This window comes from Crinia signifera, chromosome 3 (assembly GCF_055691185.1).
Source record: "Crinia signifera chromosome 3, ASM5569118v1, whole genome shotgun sequence".
Taxonomy (NCBI): domain Eukaryota; kingdom Metazoa; phylum Chordata; class Amphibia; order Anura; family Myobatrachidae; genus Crinia; species Crinia signifera.
In genome coordinates this window covers 298673661-298701539 of record NC_139219.1, presented here as the reverse complement: position 1 = coordinate 298701539, position 27879 = coordinate 298673661, and the positions used below count along the sequence as shown (strand labels likewise).

At 44.6% G+C, this 27879-nt stretch overlaps 1 protein-coding gene across 2 annotated transcripts in view; it reads right to left on the bottom strand.

Moving 5' to 3' along the window:
• RNF144A (ring finger protein 144A) overlaps positions 1-27879 on the bottom strand; it is a 59129-nt gene that overhangs the window by 18083 nt on the left and 13167 nt on the right. For both annotated transcript variants that reach the window (XM_083178519.1, XM_083178518.1), the window contains exons 2-3: positions 14994-15139; positions 2951-3055 (exon numbers count right to left, since the gene is read on the bottom strand). In XM_083178519.1, coding sequence (XP_083034645.1) covers positions 2951-3055; positions 14994-15128 — 240 coding nt within the window. In that variant the 5' untranslated portion in view covers positions 15129-15139. The remainder of the gene's footprint in view (positions 1-2950; positions 3056-14993; positions 15140-27879) is intronic.

Here is a 27879-nt window from a genome sequence, read left to right as displayed (position 1 = left end):
TATATATAACGGGCATCTCTGTGAGTGGCATATGTATAATAAGCGTTACAGTGTGGGGCATATGTATAATGGACATCAAGGTGTGGGCCTTATGTATAACTGGCATCTCTGTGTGTGGCATATGTATAATGGGCATCTTGGTGTGGGCCTTATGTATAGCGGTCATCTCTGTGTGTGGCATATGTTTAACGGGCATCTCTGTGAGTGGCATATGTATAACAGGCATCTCTGTGTGTGGCATATGTATAACTGGCATCTTGGTGTGGGCCTTATGTATAGCGGTCATCTCTGTGTGCGGCATATGTATAACAGGCATCTCTGTGAGTGGCATATGTATAACAGGCATCTCTGTGTGCGGCATATGCATAACGGGCATCTCGGTGTGGGCCTTATGTATAACTGGCATCTTGGTGTGGGCCTTATGTATAACTGGCATCTTGGTGTGGGCCTTATGTATAACTGGCATCTTGGTGTGGGCCTTATGTATAACTGGCATCTTGGTGTGGGCCTTATGTATAACTGGCATCTGGGTGTTGGCCTTATGTATAACTGGCATCTTGGTGTGGGCCTTATGTATAGCGGTCATCTCTGTGTGTGGCATATGTATAACGGGCATCTCTGTGTGTGGCATATGTATAACGGGCATCTGTGTGAGTGGCATATGTATAACGGGCATCTCTGTGTGTGGCATATGTATAACGGGCATCTCTAACGGGCATCTGTGTGGCATATGTATAACGGGCATCTATGTGAGTGGCATATGTATAATAAGCGTTACAGTGTGGGGCATATGTATAATGGACATCAAGGTGTGGGCCTTATGTATAACTGGCATCTCTGTGTGTGGCATATGTATAATGGGCATCTTGGTGTGGGCCTTATGTATAGCGGTCATCTCTGTGAGTGGCATATGTTTAACGGGCATCTCTGTGAGTGGCATATGTATAACAGGCATCTCTGTGAGTGGCATATGTATAACAGGCATCTCTGTGAGTGGCATATGTATAACGGGCATCTGTGTGAGTGGCATATATATAACGGGCATCTCTGTGTGTGGCATATGTATAACGGGCATCTTCGTGTGGGCCTTATGTATAGCGGTCATCTCTGTGAGTGGCATATGTATAGCGGTCATCTCTTTGTGTGGCATATGTATAATGGGCATCTCTGTGTGTGGCATATGTATAACGGGCATCTTCGTGTGGGCCTTATGTATAGCGGTCATCTCTGTGAGTGGCATATGTATAATAAGCGTTACAGTGTGGGGCATATGTATAATGGACATCAAGGTGTGGGCCTTATGTATAACTGGCATCTCTGTGTGGCATATCTATAACGGGCATGTTGGTGTGGGCCTTATGTATAGCGGTCATCTCTGTGTGTGGCATATGTTTAACGGGCATCTCTGTGAGTGGCATATGTATAACGGGCATCTCTGTGAGTGGCATATGTATAACGGGCATCTCTGTGAGTGGCATATGTATAACGGGCATCTCTGTGAGTGGCATATGTATAACTGGCATCTTGGTGTGGGCCTTATGTATAGCGGTCATCTCTGTGTGCGGCATATGTATAACGGGCATCTCTGTGTGCGGCATATGTATAACGGGCATCTCTGTGTGCGGCATATGTATAACGGGCATCTCTGTGTGCGGCATATGTATAACGGGCATCTCTGTGTGCGGCATATGTATAACGGGCATCTCTGTGTGCGGCATATGTATAACGGGCATCTCTGTGTGCGGCATATGTATAATAAGCGTTACAGTGTGGGGCATATGTGTAATGGGCATCACGGTGTGGGGCATATGTATAATGGGCATCACGGTGTGGGGCATATGTATAATGGGCTTGACGGTGTGGGGCATATGTATAATGGGCATCATGGTGTGGGGCATATGTATAATGGGCTTGACGGTGTGGGGCATACGTATAATGGGCATCACGGTGTGTGGCATATGTATAATGCAAATCTCTGTTTGGCATATGTATAATAAGCGTGACGGAGTGAGGAATTATGTTTTTCTTTTTTTTCCCCTCTCTTTTTTTATGTAATGCTCCGCCCCTTTTGTAGCTCCTCCCACATCACCGCCCACTTTATGCCCCCGCCCACAGTTTCTGAACCTATTTTACTACAAAAATAGCACTGCATGTACTTACTGATTTTCAGTAAATATAACCCTTATGTTGTGTACACACGGGCCTACGGGGTGCAATCACAACCGATTTGAGATCGAAAGCTGCCGGTACCTGGCAGGTTGCTAGCATCGGCCAGGAGAGAGGGAGGGAGATTCAGAGGACGGTGAGTGGGGGGGAGGGAGGGGGAATGCTGTTTCAATTGCAACTTATACCTGTTTTACACCACCGCAAAAACCCGGGTCATCGGCGGGTCAGAGGCGGTGTAAATGGATCACGCTGCATCCCTTTACACGGAACTTCTACCCAGGTCCTGACCTGGGTAGAACACGGCTAGTACCTGGGTGGAGGGCGGTGTAAACTGGTATGCTGGGTCATCCGAACTGGCTCCCATTTACATGAATGGGGGACATCCAACCTGCGGACCACAGCACACACAAGCCTGCGGAGGAGGTGAATGGATGCCTGTGTGTGGCATCTATTCACCTCCCGGACGACGGCTGGGGGGGGATGCACGGGGGCTGGGGGCGGCCCAGCAGATTACCTTAGTGCTGGGCTTGCCCCCAGCGAAGTGGGCCGGGTCCCGGTGGCGGCGATCAGTGCTTGGAGATGACGTCATCTCCAAGCGGCGGTGTAAAAGGGAGCAAGCTCCGGGTTGCACCCGGCTTGAAGCGGGGATCAAAAACCCATGTGCGACTCAACGTTTTTGGTGTAAAAAGGGGTATAAACACTGTGCGATTCAGGGTCACTTTTAATTTGATTTGGATACTGAATCGCACCATGTGTACATAGCATTAAACTCAGGTCTACTTGCCTCATTTTCTTGTAGATGGCCTCTCTTAGGGCAACCGGCATCTGGACAGCTAATTGCAGTTTCTAAACCTTCCTTGATAAGAAGTTCAATGTATTGTTTCAAACACTGTTGAAAAAAGAAGAACAATGTTTACGTTTTATTAAGTGATTGTAATTAATAACACCACATCATGACTGAAGCCTTCTTACAGTACCCAGCAGTATAAGCAAGTGAAGAAGAAAGCACTCTCTTTTTTGGGGGGGCACGCTTGTTTAAAACTTAACGTTTAATAGTCTATTGGTTTCAAATATATGTATTTTGGCGATTACGTCATAACAGAACAAACACACACATAACATACAAAACATACAAAACACTACAAGGAATTTGTCAAAAATTTCTGTAGGATATATTGGTTAATCAATGTTAATGAGCTATCCAATCAGAGTTTGCTCATAAGTAAGGACTGTCAGTCTGACAGTGAGTGAATACCACAATGGGCAAGGTGGACCGTGAATATATAAATAATTATTTTATAGGATAAATGCCTTTTTTTTTATTCCAATGAATATTTTTACTTAAGAAATAAAAAGGTCTCATATTTTCTGGTAAGGTTCTATAGGTATTGCCTGGAGAGAGATAAAGTATTTCTAGTCTTTAGTGACTGCACATTGTTTTCTGTCATTCTGGTGCCATCTAGTGGCCTTATTTGTAAAGGTTTGTATCCAGTGATGGAAAGATATAGGGAAAGAGCAGATTTGTGTAAGTATATCCCTGCAGTGTGCTTGTTCCTTGCTTAAGTACCCAGCAGTGGCGGCTTCAGGGGAGGGGCTGCGGCACAGTTCAAAATTCAAATAGGGGAGCCACACCCACTGCCGGTGAGTCAGTATGGAATGGCAGTTGGTAGCAGTGGGTGTGGCTCCCCGTATACAGCACCACTCCTGGAGCCGCCACTAGTAACCATAGTTGCCTACCCTCCTGCATTCTGCAGGAGACTCCCTGAAATAACAACAATCTCCCTCTCTCCCTCATTAGTCTAGCAATCTCCCTCATTACACCTATCCCACATTACACTGTTAAATTTTTGGGAAAAAAGGAATGAGAGCTAGATACATTTACATTGAGTCATCAGCACCATTTCCCAGCACTTTAGCAAGTATAATAGCTCTTACTAACTGCTTTAGGGCTCATCTACATTTGGATATTTCATTTTAAAAGATTCCTCTCAGATGTAGCAGTACACACCCACGCTTCTAGGTGCCACGTTCACAATCTTCAGTGGCGTATTTTACGTATGGGCTGCAGAGCTGCAGTCTCCCAAGGCAGTCCCATTGGGTGGTGTTCCCTCCCTCTGGGATGCCTCTATGGGCTGCTGCATGGCAGCCCATACAATCCAGGGTCTGCACATGCGCAGTACCTACGGCAGTACTGTCCATGTGCTGGTCCCTATATTGTACAGGCTCCGGGACTGTGATTTCACTTCTAGGGCTGTTGCCGAAGCAGTCCAAATAAGCCGACTACATGCGCAGTACAAATGTTGGTACTGGGCATGAGCCAGTCCCGATGCCTTCATCATTGTACAAGCACTGGGAACAATGCAGCGGGGACCAGGAGAAGAAGCGGTGGCAGGCGGCATCACAGCCAGCGGCAGCCCCCCTCCTACCATAAGGTAGGAGCCACCACTGACAATCTCTATTCACAATATCTCCATATATGGAATTAGAGATGCCCTTTGGGTGGAGCATGACACCCCCCCCCCCCCCCCCCTTATAAGGCGCCATGCAAAATTCTACTACCAACTGTAATCTCCCTGAAACTAGGTTTTCAAAAGTAGGCAAGTATGCTAGTAACCAGTAAGCAAAATATTGCTGAAGCCCCCACAACTGTTTGTCCATTCATTGACTTCTGGAAATGACTTATCTAGAGATAGAGACACTCCTTTCACCACAGTGTGCATTTAAAATGGTCATGGGATACCCTGGTTATTGCACTTCTACAAGTCCCAGCATGCCCAGCCACTAAGTTTTAGCAGATTCTGAGTTTGCACCATACCCAGAGCTGGGGGGCACAGGACAGGATTGGCTGAATGATACACCTTACAAAGTAACCCATGATACTTTATCTAAAGATCTATGGATTTCAAGGAGAATGAGGGTAAACAGTATGCTGTTACCTAACTGTGGTAGCAATGCCTCCCAACTGTCCCGCTTTCCTTGGGAACAACCCAGTTTTGGGGGAAGTTTTTCTCTCCTTTCCCTTTTCTTTTCCCTCCTCCCTTCCCTCCTTCTCCCCTTTTCCTTCCCTTTCCCTACCCTTCCCTTCCCCTTCAAGTCTTCTGTACATTTTCAATGAAACAATTACCTTATTGCTAAAGGATAAAATTAGTTTCAGCCATTTTTCTTTTGCAAGTAAAGAAAGTGTCAGCATCCCTTCTAATGTCCCATCTGCCAAGGAAAGCCTGGTTGAGCGCCTCGGAGCTGATCTTGGCAGAGTGAAGTGGCACATTCTTAAGGATTAGTACCGCAGCTCATTTACATACTGTAATGTTCTCCACACAACTCCGCGCCGTGACTCAAGCTTCTTACTCGCTCTGGTTTTCTTAGCTCCCAAAATATTTATGCAGCCGCCACACATATGGTTTATACAGCGGCTTCTGGAAATGAATCAGCTTCATTTAAAAATACTACAGCCACTTCTTTCACCCCAGTGTGCCCTGTAAACCAACGGTAAGCAGCATGTGATCTACAAGTCCCAGCATGCCGGGCCAGCGAGTTTTGTAGCAGCGCCAACTTCCATTATATAAGCCAGGATCAACACAATTTACTTAAGGTCTTAACCATGTCCAACGCACTTTATTAGGATCTGCAACCCCACGTCTCCTGACTCACGCCATCAACCATTCAAGTATGGTAATGCGTCAATGTAAGTCCTTGCTATTGCCAGGGAATACAATGTCCCAATTCATAAAATGCCAAAGTAATGTAATGAACTGGTGATATCTGGGGTGAAATTTAATAGGATGAGAGATTCAGAAAGTGAGAGATTTGGTAAGTAATCTCCATTGTATTTTTTAAAGCGGCAATCATTTACATTTCAAAATCAAAATGGGTTTTGGGTACTTGTTTCCTAGCACGGCCACACCGATTTACATCGGGGTGGTCGTGTCGGAAAAATCGGGTCGATCGCATCGCATGCGATTTGGTCGCATGCGATGCGATCGTCGCGACCGACCGATTTTGGACCCGATTTTTTTTTTTGAATTAAATGTAAATCGGGTCCCTGGGACCCGATTTTACATTGGATTCAATGTAAAATATTCCCAACCCCCCCAAATGTCACGGCGTACACCCCACCCCACTATAGACGCCAACCCGAAGCGTGGCGAGCGCAGCAAGCCCGCGAGGGGCGGCGGTGCGCGTCCTCCGACCTTTTCATTCCCCTACTATCCACGTCGGCGTGGAGTTGAGAATAGAATAGTGTGGCGAGCGCAGCAAGCCACCGAGCCCGAAGCATGGCGAGCGCAGCGAGCCCCGCGAGGGGACGCGGATACCTTCACAGGTAAACGCGTCCCTTCGCGGACTTCACAGGTGTCCGCGTCGCCACGGACACCTGTGAAGCCCGCGAGGGGACGCGTATAACTGTGAAGGTATCCGCGTGCGCTCGCCACGCTTCGGGCTCGGTGGCTCGCTGCGCTCGCCACACTATTCTATTCTCAACTCCACGCTGACGTGGATAGTAGGGGAATGAAAAGGTCGGAGGACGCGCACCGCCGCCCCTCGCTGCGCTCGCCACGCTTCGGGCTCGGTGGCTCGCTGCGCTCGCCACACTATTCTATTCTCAACTCCACGCCGACGTGGATAGTAGGGGAATGAAAAGGTCGGAGGACGCGCACCGCCGCCCCTCGCGGGCTCGCTGCGCTCGCCACGCTTCGGGTTGGCGTCTATCGTGGGGTGACGACGGGGACATCTAAAATGTGAAATGGGTCATATTGGCCCATTTCACATTTTTTCAGGATTTCAATGTTAAAAAATCTTTTAACATTGAAGCCTATGTAAAAATCGGGGGCATCGCGTCGGGACCTATGTTAATGGTCCCGACCGACGCGATGCCCCCGATATTTTACCTTTCCCGACACGATTTCAATGTTAAAATATTTTTTAACATTGAAGCCTATGGGGAAATCGCGGGCATCGCGTCGGTTGCGTCGGGACCATTGTTAACGGTCCCGACCGACGCGATGCCCCCGATATTTTGTCCTAGCCGGCCAAATGGACCTGATTTCAAAGGAAATCGGGTCCATCGTATGGATCGTGTACCTTAACTAAAGGTACACGATCCATAAGATATGTGGCCGTGCTAGGAAACAAGTACCGGGTTTTGCAGTGTAAATGATTGCCGCTTTAAAAGATACAAGGCGATTTCTTACCAAATCTCTCACTTTCTGAATCTCTCATCCTATTAAATTTCCCCCGTTGTGTTTACTCCATGTAACAATTACTTTTATTTGTCTTTTTTGCCACTGGAGTTTTATACCAAATAAGGGTGAATCCATTATGTGAATGGGATAGATTTATCAGCCTTCTATTAGTATAAAAAGGATTATCTGCTTTTGTGAGAGGATAAACCAACAATGACCATAGTTACTACCACAATCATACATACTAATGCATATTTGGTATTTTAATTTGTTTTATGTGCAGTTACCAAGAGCTAAGTATCTAATACCCCTTTTACACCAAGGCATAACCCAGGTTGGACCGAGGTCAGCGTTGGTGTAAAAGGGGCCAACCCAGGTCTAGTAACACTGGTCTCCTACCCAGGTCCTGACCAGGGTTGAACACTGGTTGGACCTGGGTCGTGGGGGTGTCAATGGTCGCAACCCAGGTTGGGACATCCGGGTAGTGCTGAAAGGATACCAGAAGTGCTGGACGCCTTTCCACAGTGCGCTGCAGTGGCAAAAGACAGCAGCCAGGAAGGATACGGGCAGTGCACACAGAAATCATAATTGGATAAAGTATCATTTATATTATTTTTTTTTATTTGGGGGGGGGGGGGCTGTTATTAGTCTATGGATTTACAGTTAGGAACAATAAAAAAAATAAAAAGAAATCTGTACCTGGGCAAAACCATTTTGGACTGCAGGTGACACAGATATAAAATGTGCAGAGAGATTTAGACTGAGGAATGGCAGCGTCTAGCTTGATTCTAAACTTCAGTGCAAAAACAAAGCTGAAAGCAAAAGCAGATATTTTCCTGCCTACAAAAAAAAAAAAAAAAAAAAGACCCTCTTGTTTTGCAACATGGTTTGTTCCAGGGGGAAATTGCTCCTTTTTTACTTACTATTATTTTGACTGTACCCTATCTGTCTATCTAGCAAACTACTTGTGTCCTCTATGAGTTGAAGTACTGTCACTGACCACTAGAGGCCACTCGAAAGACCAAAGTATGCCTTTGGGTGCTGAAAGATGTTAGAACAGAAAGTAAAAGCAATTTTGCAGGGAAACTGATCAGATTCAAACCTGCTGGATATGGAGAGAGGGGGCTGTGAAGACAGTGATTAAGTAGGAGCAGATAGGGACTGGGGTTGGGTAGAGAGTTGGTGGACTTAAAAAAAAAACATCAGTGAGGGCCCCTGGGCAAAATAACTCACTGGGCCCTCACTGATGTTGAGACTGCCCTTGCGCCCGGTGCTGTGCCGCTGCTGTGCCGCCGCCGGGGGCATGGCAGTGCGGGGAGGCAGTCTTTTCAAATTAATCGCGCTTCCCGCCCCACCGACAAATAGTGCTACAAGGTGTCAGCTGCCGCTGCCCGGATCATCCCCGCTGCCGTGCCGTGTGCCAACCGCCACCGTGCCATCTTTCCCATTGGGGTGGACCCTTAAAATCCTTGGGCCCCTGGGTCACTGCCCATTGTGCCCAATGGGAAAGACGACACTGGTCCAAAGCTCATGAAGTTGAAGCTAACCGTTCAATTTGTGATAATTTCCCTTCTTACACATGCAGGGATGGATCTCTGCCAGTATGTGTGCCCTTGGCTCCAGCAGCGGTATCATGAAAAGGTGCCGAACCCCTGATGCCTGCCATATGGGGGTTCTGGGCTATGGTAAAATTGGCCAGGAGGCATATGAAGGGGCTCTGAGTTCGATATGGAGAAAGCATTGCCTGATCATACAGCATGTTCTGTGTTTATAATAAGGGGGAGGGCACTACATTTTCACCCTGTGCTAAACTTGCTCTAAAACTAGCCCTGCCTGCAGCAGCCATGCCAATCACATGACACTTCTCATGTTGTAAATAATACCAGCTTAAGGAAAGGACAAAATGATAAAAGAATGCTAATATGTATTCTAACAGCGTCATTTAGGATTTAAAAAAAATGATGATTGTAGCTTTAATATGTTCTAGTAACAGGCTGGCAGACTGTTGTTACATTGTTATTAAAAGGGATACAAAGGAAATCAAAGTATACATGTGCCTTGCTTTCCTACAAAACGTGACTTCATATCGGACTAAAGCATTTTTCAGTAACAGTAGCAGAGAGAACCGTGAATCAGGGCAAAGTCTACCTTGCGCGTGACAGCAGTACGGAGAACATCTGCCAAAGCCGGCTCAGCTATCAGATACAATTGTGTTCTCTAGTGCACCTTAAATAATTGCGTCATCCTCGTGTTTATTTCTCAATCTAAGAGTGTGTACACACGGTTCGATGTTCTGTGCGATCCGATGTACGATTCGATGTTTTGTCCGATTTTTACTTAACCCTTTTTTTTTTTTTTTCTCTACTCCTTAAGATATGCCTTAAGATATGCTTAAGATTTTGACTTTTTACCATACAATTTGCTATGTGATTTCCTATTTGATTTACTATGCGATTTCCTATGTGCCTTAAGATTTGCTTAAGATTTTGACTAAGCGATTTTGACTTAACAACAGGATGACTGACAGGGCCCTGGAAATCGTATAGCACATCGCATCTTAAGCATATCGCAAGGCACATACGATGCATGCGATATGCTTGCGATTTGTGCTAGATAGAGTGTGCTGCCCACTCTATCTCCCCTCCGATCTCTCCTTAAACGGGAGCGCGCATCGGGCTAGGAAGCCCTTACAATGCATACAATCAGTATGCGATATGTATGCGATATGGCTTCCGATGTTGACGATATCGTCAACATCGGAAGCCATATCGAACCGTGTGTACACACTATTAGTGCTACTTACTTTACAAGATCAAAAGTCTATGGCATGCTGGTGGTTCACACACATAAAGAATTCAGGTTGATAATGAAAATGTTTATTACGAGTGAATAATATCTTTCTGGAGTCACCTCATGTGTACAGGTTGAGTATCCCTGATCCAAAATGCTCAGGAGCAGGAGAATTGTGGATACCGGATTATTCCGTATTTCAGAATATTTTTAGATTTCAATGATGTACAGTATCTTGCATTTTTGTTGTACAAACACATGAAACACACACAAATATATTTTATTTGTGCATAAAACAAGGTTTCAAAACTATCTCAAGAATGAATTTGATTGCCAAGCAATCATTTGCTTGAACATATTTAGTGGCAGTTACATATCATGTCCCCAGTAGTGCCAGTTACATATCATGTCCCACGTTGCGTCCCATGTCCGATGTCGTGCTGGGTACTGTGGGGCAGATGTATTAAGCATTAACAAGAGATAAATGCAAGGGTGATAAGGAGAGATAAACGTCCAGCCAATCACCTGCTAACTGCCATGTTACAGGCTGTGTTTGAAAAAAGTCAGTAAGGAGCTGATTGGCTGGCCGTTTATCTCTCCTTATCACACTTGAATTTATCTCTTGTTAAGGCTTAATACATCTGCCCCACATTGCCTAGTGTGTATCCAGCATTAGATGGAGTTCTATTGAAGATGGGATGTTGCCCATAGCAACCAATCAGTTTATATCTATTTTTTTTTTCTATGCTCCCCATCATTCTCCCAGTGTCAAATCTAAGCACAACCCTGCATGCAGTCTACGGTATACTGTCATTAGTTCTAGAGCAAGATGGTCCACAAGCATTGGGTCGACAGCATTAGGTCGAAATGCTGAAAGGTCGACATGGGTCTAGGTCGACACAAGCATTAGGTCAACAGTCAAAAGGTCAAAATGGGGTTTTTCACTGTTCACAATGTGCCGACAGGGGGTATTTCATGCCCTACCATCCACTAGGGCGTGGTGGGAGAATAAAATAGTGTGGTGAGCACAGCAAGGCACTGTGCCCTAAGCATGGCGAACGCAGCGAGCCATGCAAGGGGACACAGTGCACTGTAACCTGTGTCCATGTCGACATTCAGGTAAAAAAAGTAAAAAAGACCATGTCGACCTTTTGACTGTCGACCTAATGCTTGTGCCGACCTAATGACCTCATACCCTCCAACATGACCCATTCCATTAGGTACAAAATGCTCTGTTCCTGGACTTCCCTGCCAGTGGCAGTTACAGATGTGAGCCTGCAGCACAGTCCAATATTCAAAAAGGGGAGCCACACCAGCTGCCATCCCAAACATCACTGAGAGTTGATGTGACCCCCCCTCTTTGAATATTGGATTGTGCTGTAGGCTCACATCTGTAACTGTCACTGGCAGGGAAGTCCAGGAACAGAGCATTTTGTACCTAATGGGATGGGTCATGTTGGAGGGTATGTGACCTGTCGACCTAAACCCATGTCAACCTAATGCTTGTCGACCTTCTTGCTGTAGACCTAATGATCTACAGGCCCTCTTTGGTACGCAAGTGTAATGGGTGGGAAGAATTGTAACATGTGATAACTCCCGGGACCCACCTCTACTTGACGGAGGAAGTGCCCCTTGTAAATCAGGGTTACGGATAGAGAACCAATACAGGTATAAAAATAAATATATACAGCATTTAAGAATCGAAGGTTTCTGCGCAAATATATTTATGGCGCATATGTCTATTACTTTATATAGATGTATACTTTAAAGAGCCGCCTGTCAGGAGAAGGAAGAGAGACAAAGAGGGATTAGGGAGGCGTCATTACAGCCAGCCATTTCTGCCAACCTTATGCTATTCTGTTGTAATGATAAACAACAGGGTGTTTGTTGAGAAATAAGTCTTTGTACACTGACATATAATTGCTTAGCAACCTCGGCCATGGAGAAGTGCACTAGATTACCTCAGCAACCATAGCACATTGCCAATTGCAGTGGTTTATTGCATGGTAGCACATTTTATCATTTTAATTAGGTCTGGACTTGTTGTGGAGCCAGGAGCTTGACGTGTGAGAAGGTCCGGGAAGATCTAACGTGAATGTAAGTGCGCAATAAAAAGAAGTCAAAAGAAAAAAAAACATACAAAGCGTCTCACTTTCCTTTCTCTGCTATCTAAAGTGGTAAGCCCTGGAAACGTTACGTTACACATCAAAGATACAGAAAGAAAAGAACGTGATTTAGACAACTGGACTTGTACATCAGGGGCCTGATTCAGGTTGACTCTGTAATCTGCGAAGATTGCAGTTTATGGAGTCCCAGAGGGCTGCCCGCCATCTCCCCACACTATGCGAGGGGAGAGGTTATAAAAAAAATAATAAAAAAAAACACCCTCCTCATGTGACCGGAGCAGGAGAAATCATTTGATGGTCCCGGACCATCGGATGATTTATCCTGGGCTCGCAAATATAAGTAATTGATGACTGACTTATATATTCGGGCTCCAGGACAAAGACAGGGCAGGTGGCAAAAGTCATGTGACATCAACTGTCAGTCCCCGACACCCTGCGTCAGAGCCACATTTACATGGGAACAGGCAGCGATTGCGGGGGGGGGGGGGGGGGGGGGGGAGCGCCCATGAAATGCTGGGCATGCCCATGTCAGAGCACCAATAACCGCCCTGCCCCCCTCATTAAGACTTACTGGCAGAGGGTGGGAGGGAATGGGCAGCATGTTTTGGTGCGGGAAGTGGTGCTGGGTGAGGATTGTGGGGCTGCTTTGGGAGGCAGCCCCAGCCCCCTGCCTGCAGTGCATCACCACTTTCCAGCTGGGCTTACTGGAACTGAGCCCCAGTGGGTCTGACGAGGAGTACAAACACCTCTGTCAGCAGATTTAGCGGCATAGTGTTGCCCCAGCCTAGAGCAGACAAGGGAGGTTCAGTGGCAAAGTGTGGCCCCTGCCTAGAGCAGGCAGGGGATATTCAGCATATAGGGGGTTATTCTAGTTCACGCTTTCTGACAAAATCCTTCTTAGATGGACAAAACCATGTGCACTGCAGGGGGGCAGATGTAAAATGTGCAGAGAGAATTAGATTTGGGTGAGTTATTTTGTTTCTGTGCAGGGTAAATACTGGCTGCTTTATTTTTACACTGCAATATAGATCTCACTTTAAAGTAAAACCCCACCCAAATCTACTTCTCTCGGCACAAGTAACATCTGCCCCACCTGCAGTGCACATGGTTTTGTCCATCTAAGAAGGATTTTGTCAGAAAGAGTGAACTAGAATAACCCCCATAGATATAGAGCATATAGGGGAGATTCAGCGCAGTGGTTGTGTGAAAGCTGTATACAGAGAGGATATAGACGGTAATGTGCATAGTGTGGGAGAAGACATTCGGCCAAATGGAATAGCCTTTGAGTTTGGTGGCCGAGCGGGATGCCAGCCAAACTCTGATATTTTTTTTAAAAGGGGCAATCATTAACAATGCATGGTTTTGCGGTGTATCATGGCATCACGTACGGCCACCGAACTCAGTCGCCCCCCCCCCCCCCACTGACGGCACCGGGCAGAGGGAAAGTCGCCCAGTGTGTATGGACCTTAGCACATCATACTCACCATACTCTGTGCCCAGCATGAAAACTTTATTCCTACCAAGGTTTATAGCCCTTTTGTAAACAGTCATATGCCAACCTTAACCTACCAGCCATATCTGACATTTCCAATACCATAGGATATGTATTTCTTACATTTTAGATAGAATCCCAGAATGATGTCATCATTATCTCAGTAATATTATAAGTATAAATTTAAAAGCACTGTACAGTAAAGGAAGATAATAAGCAAATGCTTCCGTATGGTCTAAAATATTAGGCAGGAACAGGATGCAGTTAATTTAGGAGAGCCGCTGGCACCAGGTCAGAGGTTCCAATGCACGTTTCGTCATATTACGACTTCTTTGAAAAAGCCATAATATGATAAAATTGCACTGGAACCTCTGACCTGGCGCCAGCGGCTCTCCTAAATGAACTGCATCCAGTTTGAGCAGTCCCGCTGCCGGCTCCCTGCTGCAGCAACTGAAAAACCCCTGGCTGCATGCACAAGCCGGATGACGTCTTGTGTATTACACAGACTGAGGCCTTGAAATAACTTGTATGATAATAGCTGTGTAATACAGACATAACAGGGTGAGCTAGGGACAGACTCCTACACTTTACAGCCTGATGCAGGTTGGAGGTCATCACACCTTGTCACAAAAGAGCTGTATACATTCTTTGGTTTATGTGTTTGTTTATGTTTAACAGCCAAAGTAAGATACAGTCGCTTAATGCTGGTGTGCTGTAAAGTCTACCCGCAAAGATAGAGATATGTCTGCCCTTAGGCGCAAGTTCATCCCAGTCACCTGGAGACAAGTTGAAGTTTACTTTCAGACAGTTTACAAGGACCGGAGTCAACAGTGAATTATGAGGGATCCAGCTCCGTAGTGGGACGATGGCCGGTGGGTTTGTGACTCATGATATTGAGTCATCTCCAGCATATCATTGTTTACTGGTGGGTCCAATCCCACAGTCCAGCAGCAGTGGTGAGTGCACCGTTGAGAGTTTCCCTGCCCCTATTGCAGTTGTAAGCAGAGCTCTGGGACAGAGCCAGTTAACTGTGCAGCAGCAGCAGCCGGAGCACCGCAGAGCTTCATTGGAGGTGCAGCGGTCACACACGGATCCTGCTGTAAAACCACACAGGTGCCCCTTCAGGGCTTAGAGCCCAGAGGCAGGCGACTCCACTGATTCTGAAAGTTATGCCCCAAAGACATATACAAAGAAGAGAGACAGGCAATGGAAACAGTGGCAATCAATGGCAGTACTTACCAGTGTGCAGAAAATGCATTGGCATTGTGATATTGTGGTCATTTGTTCCACAGGATATTCTCCAAGACAAAGTTTGCAGGAAACCAGTGGATCTAACGCCAAATCCCACGTTGGCCTATACCTTGCTGTAGTCATGGCAGATTAACCTGCAATCAAAAAAGGAATATAAAAAATATATATATATTTACTACACATTCCAAAGCACAGTATAAATACTTATATATAACCTACTTATATGGTATAATACATACAATATAACCTTGGGGGGTGTTAGAGATAATGAGAGGGGTGAGAGGTAGGGTGTTAGAGAAAGGTGAAAGAGCAAAGGAGAGGGATGGGGTTACAAGCAGGAGTAAAAGAATGTCAGGGAGAGACTGGGTGTCTGGGAAAAGAGACAGGTAGCGATAGATAGGGAGAGACTGTCAGAGAGAGGGAAGAAAGAGAGAGGGAAGAAAGAGAGAGGGAAGAAAGAGAGAGGGGAAGCATGGAGAAAGAGAATGACGGGTGGGAGAGAGAGAGAGGGAAGAAAGAGAGAGGGAAGAAAGAGAGAGACGGGTGGGGGGGGGGGGGGAGAGAGAGAGAGAGAGAGAGAGAGAGAGAGAGAGAGAGAGAGAGAGAGAGAGAGAGAGAGAGAGAGAGAGAGAGAGAGAGAGAGAGAGAGAGGGAGAGGGAGAGGGAGAGGGAGAGGGAGAGGGAGAGGGAGAGGGGACTGGTTCTACAACCCTCACAATAAAATTCACACTATAGCGCATATTTGCAAACACTGTACAGTAGTACTACACTTCATGGAGGTGCACTTATGTGGATATGGCCTCTGAGACCGTTCAGACAACTGCTCCTTTTATTCTCAGACAGACAGATGCTGGACTGACACATATCAGTCTTTGCTGGTGCATAGAATTCTACTGCCTGAGAAATCTGCACAGAAACTCCAAAAACTTTCTGAAACATGTTGGGATCATATGGTCGACCAACAGTAGGTCGACAGTCATTAAGTCGACACCATCGGGTCAACATACAGCAAGGTTGACAGGGGTCGATATGGCAAAAGGTCGATAGGAGTCTAGGTTGACATAACATTAGATCGACAGTCAAAAGGTCGACATGGGTTTTTCACTGTTTTTTTACACTATTTTATTCTCCCACCACACCCTAGTGGATGGTAGGGCATGAAATACAAACCCCATGTTGACCTTTTGATTGTCAACCTAACCCATGTTGACCTAATGTCATGTCGACCTTGCTGTATGACGACCCAATGGTGTCGACCATACGACCGTATCCCTCTGAAAACTTGACAAAGCTGCTTAGAACGTCTTGCATACAGTGTCCATAAAAAAAGTGTTGTAAATACACAGCATCACGCGCCCTCTTCCCTTTTTGTGTCCACCCACATCCACGTAGTAAGCTCTAGTGAGCAGGGCCCTCTCCCATTTTATTTTTACAATTGTATCAAATTACATAATAGTTATGTATAGATGTAAAATCAGAGAATTGGTTTTGTAACATTTGCTATTTGGTTGTGTGTACTGTCCCCTGCGTATGGCGATCCATTGTAGCACAATGTAAATAAAAAGTAACCATTAAGCGAACCCTTTTCAAACAATGTATCTGGGCAGATACTGCAGTAAGTCCATTTTCGCAAAGTTGGTACTTACCTCAGTGCTGTGAGGCAGTAATGCTTTTTTTTTTTTTTATAACCTGCACTCCATTTTATTATTTTCTTTGTATCCCTTTTTCAGTTATTTATCAGTATTGTGTCAGTAATGTAAGGAGTAAAAGCAAGAGAACACTAGCAAGAAAATGGAAATTCCTATCTTAACAAAATACTTCCTTAAAATGTACAGTACATTTCAATTCTCAATAAATGCATTTGTACTCTGCAGTATGTCCTACTTGTGGAACAGAAAAGAACACTAAGGGAGATATTCAATCTGTGCGAAATTTCTTTTTTGGGAAAAAATGTATTAAAAAATGGTTAAAAAGATCGGGATTAAGTACTGATCGCTAATCATTGTCGTTTTCGCATGTGGCAAAAAATAAAAAAAAAGTTAAATAAATTTACAATTAAATATTGTATTTTAGAAAACAAAAGTTTTATAAACAAGTATAAAAATAAAAACTTTACAAATCTTTGCCATTTAAGTATCAATAGGCAGTGAAACTCTGCAGATACTGATCCAGGACCGAAGGAAGAGTATAAGAAAAGTCTATAGAAGACAGGAATAGAATGAATGGCTTACGGTCATAAATGAAAGAGCAATGACGTTCTAGGTTCCTTTGACCGGGAAGCACACAACAATAACCTATGTGCGGCATCCACTCACCTCGAGGATGGGTGCATCCCAGCAGCAGTGGAGGCTGAGGGCAGCCCAGCAGCTTACCTTGGTGCTGGGCTTGCCCCCAGTGCGGCAGTCCGGCACGGCGATCGGCAGCCCCGGTGCTTGGAGATGTCATCTCCAATGATGATGCCATCTCCAAGCACCGCCCCCGATTACACTGCGGGTCGGCACCACAGTATAAACGTAGCAAATCCCAGATCTGACCTGGCTTGGAACCCTGTTCCAAATACCAGATCGGATACGGGATTTTGGTGTAAAAAGGGGTATAACTGGTTTCTATAAAAAGGTGCAGTTAATTGGCCCCTGGGGTTGACCAAAAACAGGTTGATCGAGCCTTCTAAATTGGATTGGTGGAAAAGTTGCTAACAGCAACCAACTGACCTCTACAGATGAGGCGTGGCTCCATCCGTAGCTATTATTTAATAGAATGTATTTGATAAATCATAGGTAGAATCTGATTGGTTGTTAGGGGTAACTTCTCCACTTGATGGCTTTAGAAGGTTTGCTATCTCCTATAGGGACAGGTGTATTAAGCTTGGTAAAGGGATAAAGTGTAAGGTGATAACGAAGCAGCTAATCAACTCCTAAATGACATTTTCCAAACACAGCTAATTGTTTGAAAATCCAGGTTAAGTATTGACTTTTGGCCTTTGAGTTCTTTCGTTGGATGCGTCAATATGGTTCAGTTTTGCTCGGCGATTCGAAATAGCTACAAATGAATCAGTTCTTCTTTCATCCTACAACAAAACACCACCTTCGCCATAAAATTTATAGTATTTTATATGCATGTAAAAATTGCGCACGGGCCACCTAGTATACTAGATTTGTAAAAAAAAAATCCTACTAAGACCCTACACGTCATTCTAATCATGGAATCCTCAAGAAGATCGGGAAATAAATGTTTCCTTATCATCTTTCTATATACCCAGAGTTATTTTACTTTAACTTCAATAAATTCAACACCGGTTAATACAATGGAAAAGTAGGAACATGGGAGCAATCAAATTTTTGGTGAAATGGCTAATCTTGGTGAGTATTCAAGGATCTGCACAAATACTGTGACAAGGAATCACATAAACTGGATGAAATAAGGTCTGGTTCTTTATTTGTAGCCACTGTACACCAGGTTAACAGCTTGATAAGTCTCAAGTTACAGCATGGCAGGTTTTCCAGCAGGCAACACATCAGCTTCACAATGCGGGTACAGATCCCTACCGTAATTACCACACTCCCCCAGCCTATTGCCCAGCCACTAAAAGACATTGGAAACACTGACCCATTGTTCAGAACAAACATATAACAGGAAGCCACAGGTGTTGTTAATTGGCAGACAGTGATTCACAATAGATCTTAGGAAAACCCGGACTGGATACATCAGTCCTACTACTGCTGCTGCTCTAAAGCTTAATCCTGTTCCACATTACCATCATGTGGAACAATGCTACCTTTGCCACAAAACGTTATAACAGACAAGTCTGCCATTTAAAATGTTCCGATTTAACTACAGTAGATAATGCAGTATAGTAAATTCAAACACTGTTTAATAGAGCTCTGGGCCAAGAAACAAAACACCCAACGCAGGTGTACTAGACTGAGCTACATATTCAGAATGGAAAATTATGTAATTTATAGCAACACTGATAGATACATTAATGTTTTCCTAGGTAACAAAATAATAGGTAGTAAAAACCCATGTGTTTTTTTTTTTTTTATCCCTACACACCCTGTAACCACTGAGTATTTATAAAAAGTGTTTGCCACTTGCCATGTGCAGTAAAACATAAAAAAAAAATTACATAAGAAACACCACAGCTATTACATAATATTTTCTATATTCTTTTAATTTAAAATAATAAGTGGAAACTGACGCAGTTTGTTCAGCAAAGCAGAGGTCAAATATAGCACAGAAACGGTCAGTACCAAGAAATACATTTACAAAAGATAATGGAATAGTATTACTGGCCAATGATTCTGGTAGTTATATGCACTTGTTCATTTCCTTCGTTTTGTGACAGATTTAATACTCCGGAAACCAGAAACGTTTATTTGTCCAGGAATAACTTATTCTCTAAAAGGGGAATTTTATTTTTGGTCTTTTTTTTCAAAGAGGGAAAGGCTTTTGGCACTGAAATATATTTGATGTAAGTCATAGGTTAGGGCAGCACGGACGGTGTAATGGTTAGCATTACTGCCTCACAGTGCTGAGGTCATGGGTTCGATCCCCACCATAGGTTGGAGACCTAACTGTGCAGAGTTTGTACAGTATATTGTCCCCATGCTTGCGTGGGTTTACTCCAGGTACTCCGGGTTTCCTCCCACAATCCAAAAATATACTGGTAGGTTAATTGGCTTCCAACAAAATTAACTCTAAAATGTCTGTCTGCCTGTACATGTGGTGGGAATATAGATTGTAAGCTACACTGGCCAGGGACTGATGTGAATGTTCAAATATTCTCTGTAAAGCGCTGCGGAATATGTGTGCGTTATATAAGAAACTGTTAAATAAATAAATAAATAGGTTCTCAAAGAATCACAAGTCCATTTGTGGATATTTTAATTTGGGTCAGTGTGCAATGACTTCACCTGTGCACCTGCTAGGTGAGACGGAAAATGTGAGCCGTTTGAGGTCCTGGATCCTATAGGCAAATTTATTGTATTTTTAATTTTTAGGATTAATATAATGAAAAAAAAAAAAGGCAAACATTTAGAAAGAATACAGCTACTTAACCCTTTGCAGCCCAAATTTTATTTTTTGCAATTTAAACAGTCTGGTTTAAATTAATGGTAATTTTTTTTTAAAATTTTTTTTTAATTCAAAAATGGTCTACATTGAATGTTAAATGAGGTTGATGTTCTTATTTTAAAGTGGCTCACCATTGGATCTGCTACTAGCGCTAGGGCTGTTGAACCGGACTAAACGTTGAACCTAAAAGGGTTAAAAAACTGATCCAACTAAACTTTCTCTTATTTGATTGTGAGTTTTGATTGTTTTACAGTATTGTGTGCTATTTTCTCCTAATGAAATACATTCAGATGTAGCCAGCCGCATTGATCCTCTGCCGTGTCGCAGGTAAAACATACACGGTGAAACGCACACAACCTTTGTGCTCCAAACAGATACTATCGGCTGCATTGCGGCAATGATGAGCGCAGCTTCAGCTGTAGGTATAAAAGAGTTTGTGTGTGTTCAGTTCCATATTTAGAAACTTTATTTTTACTTAAATAGTAAAACAAAACCATTGCCATGGTAGTATCAGACATCTAAAAAGGTGCCTAGACACTAGGGCGATACACATATATGATTTGGTCATTTTTATGAGACGATTGCGGCAATCAATCGCATAAAAAGTGCCCAATCGTATGTATTTGTCAGCAGGTCTGACATGATGCGCGGTCCCGTGCACATCGCATTGGAGCGTGTGAGTTGCACCGCCAGCAGGAGTGATCTATCGGATCGATTTATCGCATGCTATGCCGCCATCCAGGCTGTTCAAATTGGAAGGATGCGTGCAACCTCTATGAAGGTGGAAGTTGCACAAGTGTATGCTCAGCATAAAAGTCTGTTAGAGCAGCTAAAACACATACTTTAAGCACTTTCACCCTAAAGTACCCATGGAAGAGACCCAGATCATGTCCCTCATGTAGGAAAACCCATGATCTCATTCTTGGAGGTACTGCAGGGTTGCCGACTTTCAAAAATCCTCTCCGGGAGAAGCCCGGAGAGGAATCTTGCATTATGCGTTTTGGGGGCGGGGCTTAACTGTGACGTCATTAAGCCCCGCCCCATTACAACAAATAGCCAAAATAACAGTTATCCATGGAGGGGGCGGGGATAAAACGTCACGATTGTGCCGTTTTAGCTCCGCCCCCTCTCCTGAGACCCGCGGATTGCGGCATATAAATGCCGCGATCAGGGGGGCTCAGTGGGGGTCCCCCTGATTCCGGGAGGGTTGCCCACCCTTCCGGGGGCCGGGAGGAAGGACCCGATTTTCGGGAGACTCCCGCAAATTCCGGGAGGGTCGGCAACCCTGAGGTACTGTACTTGGATTATGATACATGGGACTAGTGTTTTCTATAATTCTCATTTGTCGATGCAACAGCTTTGTACATGTGCTAACTGAAACAGAATTTACCTCCTCTGTGTTAAACAGTTCATTCTATCGTGGTAGCACAGAAGAGGTTATAGTCTACTTGCCACTTGTACACACTGAAAGCAGCATTTTAGGAACATTTTATGATTGTCTAGTGCTAAACTTGTAAGAAAAATGTCACCTCTTCAAATATTAAATTGACTTTTTTGGAGCTTATGAGGCCAATTTACAAATTTATAAGGCCCCGTTAATCTTTCTGAAACAGCAGTTTCCTCATAATTTACAGCATAGTAGGTACAGTGGAAATTTAACGGGCATCTAGATCCATAGTATCCAGGGGTATAATCATTAATTATAATGTGCACTCAGATTGGACAGCCACTTTGGGTCATCGGAGACCCTGGTTTATAATGATTAGACGGTAACCTCATTCAGGTCATTTATACCACAGGAGATCAGTTTGAGGATAAACTCGATGACCAAAAAGAAGAGGATTGTCTAGAACCTAACCTTGGAGTAGGTTTGGAACTAAAGGGGCGCTTGAAATGAGTGGTCTCTCAGCAGCTGCTAAAAACAGGTCAGTTACTCCTGTAAGGTGATGTGCAAAGAAAAAGGGAATAGCAGCGCTGTATCTTTAAATAAAAAATTAATAAAAAAAAAAAAAATTGGATGATCTTTCCAATAAATTTAATACTTGAAATAATACAAATAAAACATGTTAAAAACATGGTATAACAACAGGAAAACCCCACTTCCACACTAGCAGCAATGTAAGGAGAGTCCATTCCTAGTACGCCCAACAGTACATGCAGTTATAGCAATAGTTACCACTCCTGGCTGGTTAAGCAAATGCAGTGATGGTATAGTCCTGGGGTAGCCTCCTCACAGAATCACAAGTGAGTTAATTAGCTAAACCTGTGGATCTTTTAAAATGTGTCAGTGATTAATGAGTGCAGCTGTGCAGCAGCTAGGTTGTCTGGAAATTGTGAACTGTTGGTAGCTCTCGAGGGCTAGGGTTGGCTACCACTGGTATAGTCCATAAGTCCAAGTGGTCAGCCCAAATATTGGCTCAAATTACCAGTCCACAGGATACAGATGGAAGAAAACTTTGCTGAATAGGTCCCAAGTGGCCAAAAGGAGTGGTACCTGATGGATGTTGATTTGAAAGGTGTTGAGTGCCCCCGAGATGGAGAGCGGGGTCATTGAGCAAAGCTGGATCCTGTTAGACTGGTCCGGACTGCGATCCTGGTTTGTGGTGGTGAAAAGTGGGCTAGCCGAGTTGTGGGCTAGCCGAGCTAGTTGAGTGCCCCCGAGATGGAGAGCGGGGTCATTGAGCAAAGCTGGATCCTGTTAGACTGGTCCGGTCATTGAGCAAAGCTGGATCCTGTTAGACTGGTCCGGACTGCGATCCTGGTTTGTGGTGGTGAAAAGTGGGCTAGCCGAGTTGTGGGCTAGCCGAGCTAGTTGAGTGCCCCCGAGATGGAGAGCGGGGTCATTGAGCAAAGCTGGATCCTGTTAGACTGGTCCGGACTGCGATCCTGGTTTGTGGTGGTGAAAAGTGTGCAGCATAATAATATATAACTGGAGGATACATTAAACGTTTTTGACCAATCATGTCGCTCATTGTCAGCAGTATTGAACACAAGGCCACATAAATTTACGAACATTGATATTTCACAATACCACTTAAAATTGTGTACTTGTATTATTAGGAGTTACATACGCATTGATACAATTCATGAAGGTACTTCAGATGTTTACAGCAGACTTATTAAAGAAAACAGATGAAACCTGTGGGTGGCGATTCCTTGTCAGTATAGTGTACATCAAGGGCAGAAGCTGGTTTTGATTTAAAAAAAATAAATAAAAAACCTTGAATCTTTTCATAGTATGAATACCATGTGCGTCATCAGAGGGATTAATCACTGGATCCAGAAGAGATGCTATTATTATTACAGGTTGAGTATCCCTTATCCGAAATGCTTGGGTCACGAGCATTTCGGATAAGGGATTTTTTTGTCTTTTTTTTTCTTAATACTTACCTGGTCTCCCCAATGGTCCCATGGCGTCCTTCAGGATCTTCTTCAGCGGCCCCAGGGATGCATTGCGTGAGTTTGCAGGCGCGCTGATGCTGTCACCAGCGCACCTGTGCAATGCACTCCTGGGACCGCTGAAGAAGATCCTAAAGGCCACCGTGGCCACCGTGGACATCAGGGGACTTGGTAAGTATGAACAAAGGGGCAGGGGGAGAAAAAAAAATCCAAAAAATAAATAAATAAAAAACAAAAAAAAAACCCCATGGTTTTAATATTTCTCCGGATACGGGAGACTCTACCTGTATTATTATTAAATACACCAGATATATGCAAGAGGCAAATGCCATTGACTGAAATATTTTATTTATTTTTTCTGAAAACAATTTTCCTGAAAAAAAAAAAAAAAAAGGTAGTTTATTCTTTATTACCTATGTTCAGGGGTTAAAGTGAGGGGGAGCAGAGTGGAACTGAGTTCCACCACCTCTAAGGGTGAGATGGAACATTTTAACCTCCACATTGGCCCTGCACAGTAATTATCAGAGAAAATCATTCTAGTTTGCATGGGGATCCCTACCACTAGCCCCGTCTCTGCCGAATGGGTGGAGGGGGTGTAATTAGGTGGCATCAAGAAAGGAGTTCCCCCACCTCTGCATGACCAGTTTATGCCCTGCCTCCTGTAGTAATTATTCAGCACAGTTGTTCTTGGCTCAGTGGAAAATATTCTGAATTCCGTGATAAGATAACATAGGGTAAATCTAACACACATGATCATACATATTTACTGGGTGTACTAAGGGCTAGATTCAATTACACCACGGCAGCACTTACTGCAGATTTTTGTTCACAAGCTCCTGACCAAGGTGGAGAAGTCCCCAGTAGGTATGGCAATCTGCACTTGCCACTGCCACGCTAACTTGTAGCTCCACACACTTAACCCAAAATGTGCTTTAGCTGCAACACTAACACTTTCCCCCTGTAGCAACACATTACCCTTCCTGCCACAGCACCACATTCCCCCAGCCATAGCACCACATTCTCCTCTATACTACCTGTAGCATCACATACTTCCCCGCCATTGACCCACATTCTCCCCATAACCTACTGTACCTGTAGCACCACATTCCCCCCTCCACATTAATACCACATTATCCCAGCTTCCCTCTGTAGAGCCACATCCCTCCTCTCCCCCTGTAGCACCACATTCCCCCCTCCACCATAACACCACATTATCCAATCTCCCCTCTGTAACACTACCCCCCCACTCACACACACACACACACAATAGCACCACATTCTGCCCATGAGCAACCTGTAGCACCATATTCTCCCGTCCACCATAACACCACATTATCCCGCCTCCCCTCTGTAGCACCAGCCCCCCACCACACACACACAATAGCACCACATTATTCTCTCCTCTACCCCTGTAGCACCACATTCCCCACATAACCTACCTGCAGCACCACACTCTCCCCTCCACCATAACACCACATTATCCAAACTCCCCCCTGTAGCCCCCCACGATAGCACCACATTCTCCCCATGACCTACCTCTAGCATCACATTATCCCCTCTCCTTTTCCTGTAGTATCACATTATCCCCTCTCCTTTTCCTGTAGCACCACATTCTTCGCTGTCCCTCTCCTGTAGCTCCACATTCATCTTCAAACTGAAGAATCCTGATCTCCTTTGGCAGTAAATCTGACTTGATTAGATTTGATGCCAGACAGATCCTTACTGAAATGTGAATGACAGGTCTTGGTGATATATATGGGGAGGCCATAGTATGAGTGTGAGCCATGGTACAACAGACAACACAGGGATTCTCAAGAAAGCCGATCTGAAAGCCGCTCATCTGCTGGTATAACCAGCAGATGAGCGGCTTTCCTGGCGATGTTGCCGGAGCGCGCAGCAGTGATCACCGCTCACCGCTGGGGCATACACACTGGGCGGCTTTGAGCTGAAAGCCACTCAATCATCCTGTTTTGAGCAACTTTCAGCTCAAAGTCGCCCAGTGTGTACGGGCCTTAAGATTCTGGGCGGGATGTATTAAAATACATCGCCGCCCCCCCCCCCCCCCCGCCGCGATGCTGCCGTATATGTACTAACATATGAGGCTGGCATCGCGGTGCGGTGACGGAGGCCCCCCGCGATACCTGTACACTGGTGTGCGGGGGGTCTCCGTCACCTCCCTGCCGCCACGCTCTCCATGCTGTCCCCGGCGCTTCTTCCCCCCCCCCCTGCAGCCGGAAGGATGTCCGGCTGCTTCACTAGGGGGAGGCAGGGCTTACCTTCCGGGGTCCAGGAGGACCCTTCAGGAAGGTAAGCCAGAGGGGGGGGGGGGGGGGGGTCGGCGGGCGGCGAAAAGAAGCCCATAGGCTTCTATAGGGTACCCTTCACTGCGGTATCATTTTTGATACATAGGAAAATGCGGTAAAACCGGGGTTTTACCGCATTTTCCATTTGATACATCTCGCCCTCTGTATGCACTTCAAATGCTTCCTCTTATATAAAAATACATATTTGCACTTAATACAGTTTCTCTGTTAATTCCTGATGTTAATCCTCTCCTTCATACTTGTCCAGGGAGTCATTCCCTACAGCTACATGAAAACAGATTTCTTAGAGCTACCTGGGATCAGGGATACCAATATCGGGATCGCCGGAATCCCAGGATTTCGGGCATTTTTGGCCAGGATTTCAATCCCAGGATTGGAACGTCCAACCCCAGTTTTTCAGGATTGAAATGTGCATTTCATTACCTTTTGCCGAGCAGCGTTGAGCACCAGCAGCGCTCAGCTTAGCCGCTTGCCCGGAGAGCATGATGTGTGGATTGATGTTCGAAGTCATTAGCCGCAGCCATGCATTTGCCCGTCCTCTTATCTGTGTTGGCCTGTCCCCCCTACCAGTCCCCGCACACCCCAGTCCCTGCTATTTGGCCCTCACACCACCACACGCCCACTCTGCCGTCAGGAGGCCAACCCCGGGATCCAAAGTTTTTCAAAGTTAAGCATGGAATTAAAAAATGTCCCAGTTTTTTTATGTGGCCTTTTATCTTTTAAGTATTCGCAACTTCATAGTAAATGCCCAAATATATTTATACCGTTATCTGTCAGGTTGTAAGTTATGTTATTAGAATGGTTTCAGCATTGATGGAGACAGACAGGACCTGTGCGTTGGGTACAGCAATATGCAGCCTTTCTATAGCTCATACTTATAAACACACTCAGGGCCTTATTCTAGTTCACTCTTTCTGACAAAATCCTTCTTAGATGGACAAAACCATGTGCACTGCAGGTGGGGCAGATGTACCATGTGCAGATGTAGTTCACTCAGAAAGAGTGAACTAGAATAAGGCCCTCAATGTTAGACAGATTTGGGAAAGTTAATGGAGGTATGGAATCTTCAAGTATTTCTAGATGTAATATATTGGCAGCTGCAGTTAGCTGAACTTCTCCATTGGTTTCTATGCCTAAAATGCATTATTAATTGTTACCATTCTTATCTAAAGCTAGTTACACACTAGAAGACAGAAGTAGCAAGCATCGTCTGGCGGGAGCGTGAATCAGCAGTCGCATAGTGCGTACACACTGGATGATTTGAATGTTTGTTTGTTTTTTTTGTTTTGTTTTTTTCTCATTTTGATTGGTGTGGTGTGGTCATGCACCAAAAGTATAATTATTTTGGTGAAAGCCATAGAATAACATATAGAAGTTGAGAATTACAATTAAATAAACAAATGCATGGGCACTATGGAATATTTATTACCCACCACCTAAATTCCTTCGGGTGTGGGTTGTTAGGTCTACACCAACTAGGTCGACAAGCATAGGGTCGACAGGCAGCAAGGTCGACATGGGTCTAGGTCGACAGGACATTAGGTCGCTAGTCAAAAGACAGGTAGAATTTCTATATGGCTCCCATATTTAACCCGTTCACAACAAATCAGACCCTGTATTGGAGTGTCAGAACAGTCAACTACATGGCATCATTTAAAAATATTGGACGAAGGAGTGATGATTCCGTAAGATTGCTGACTGGCTTAATAGCGTAAGAGTATTTCAAGTCTATGGGGCAGATGTATCAAGCGTTAAAAGTTATAAAATGGAGAGTGATAAACAACCAGCCCCTAGCTATCATTTTTTTTAAACCCACCCTGTGACATGACAGGTAGCAGCTGATTGGCTGGTTGTTTATTACTCTCCATTTTATCACTTTTTGAAGCTTGATACATCTGGCCCTTTAAATTGATAGAAATGCAATTATAGGTGAACCATTTTTTTTAAAGCTTATAAAACTAATTTTTAAATAATCTTTATCTGTTTCTGAAAGTGCCAACGGAAGATAGCATACTTTGTATAGAAAAGTTGTATGCAAAACTTAAAGAGGATGGAAATTCCCGACAACATCACAAGAT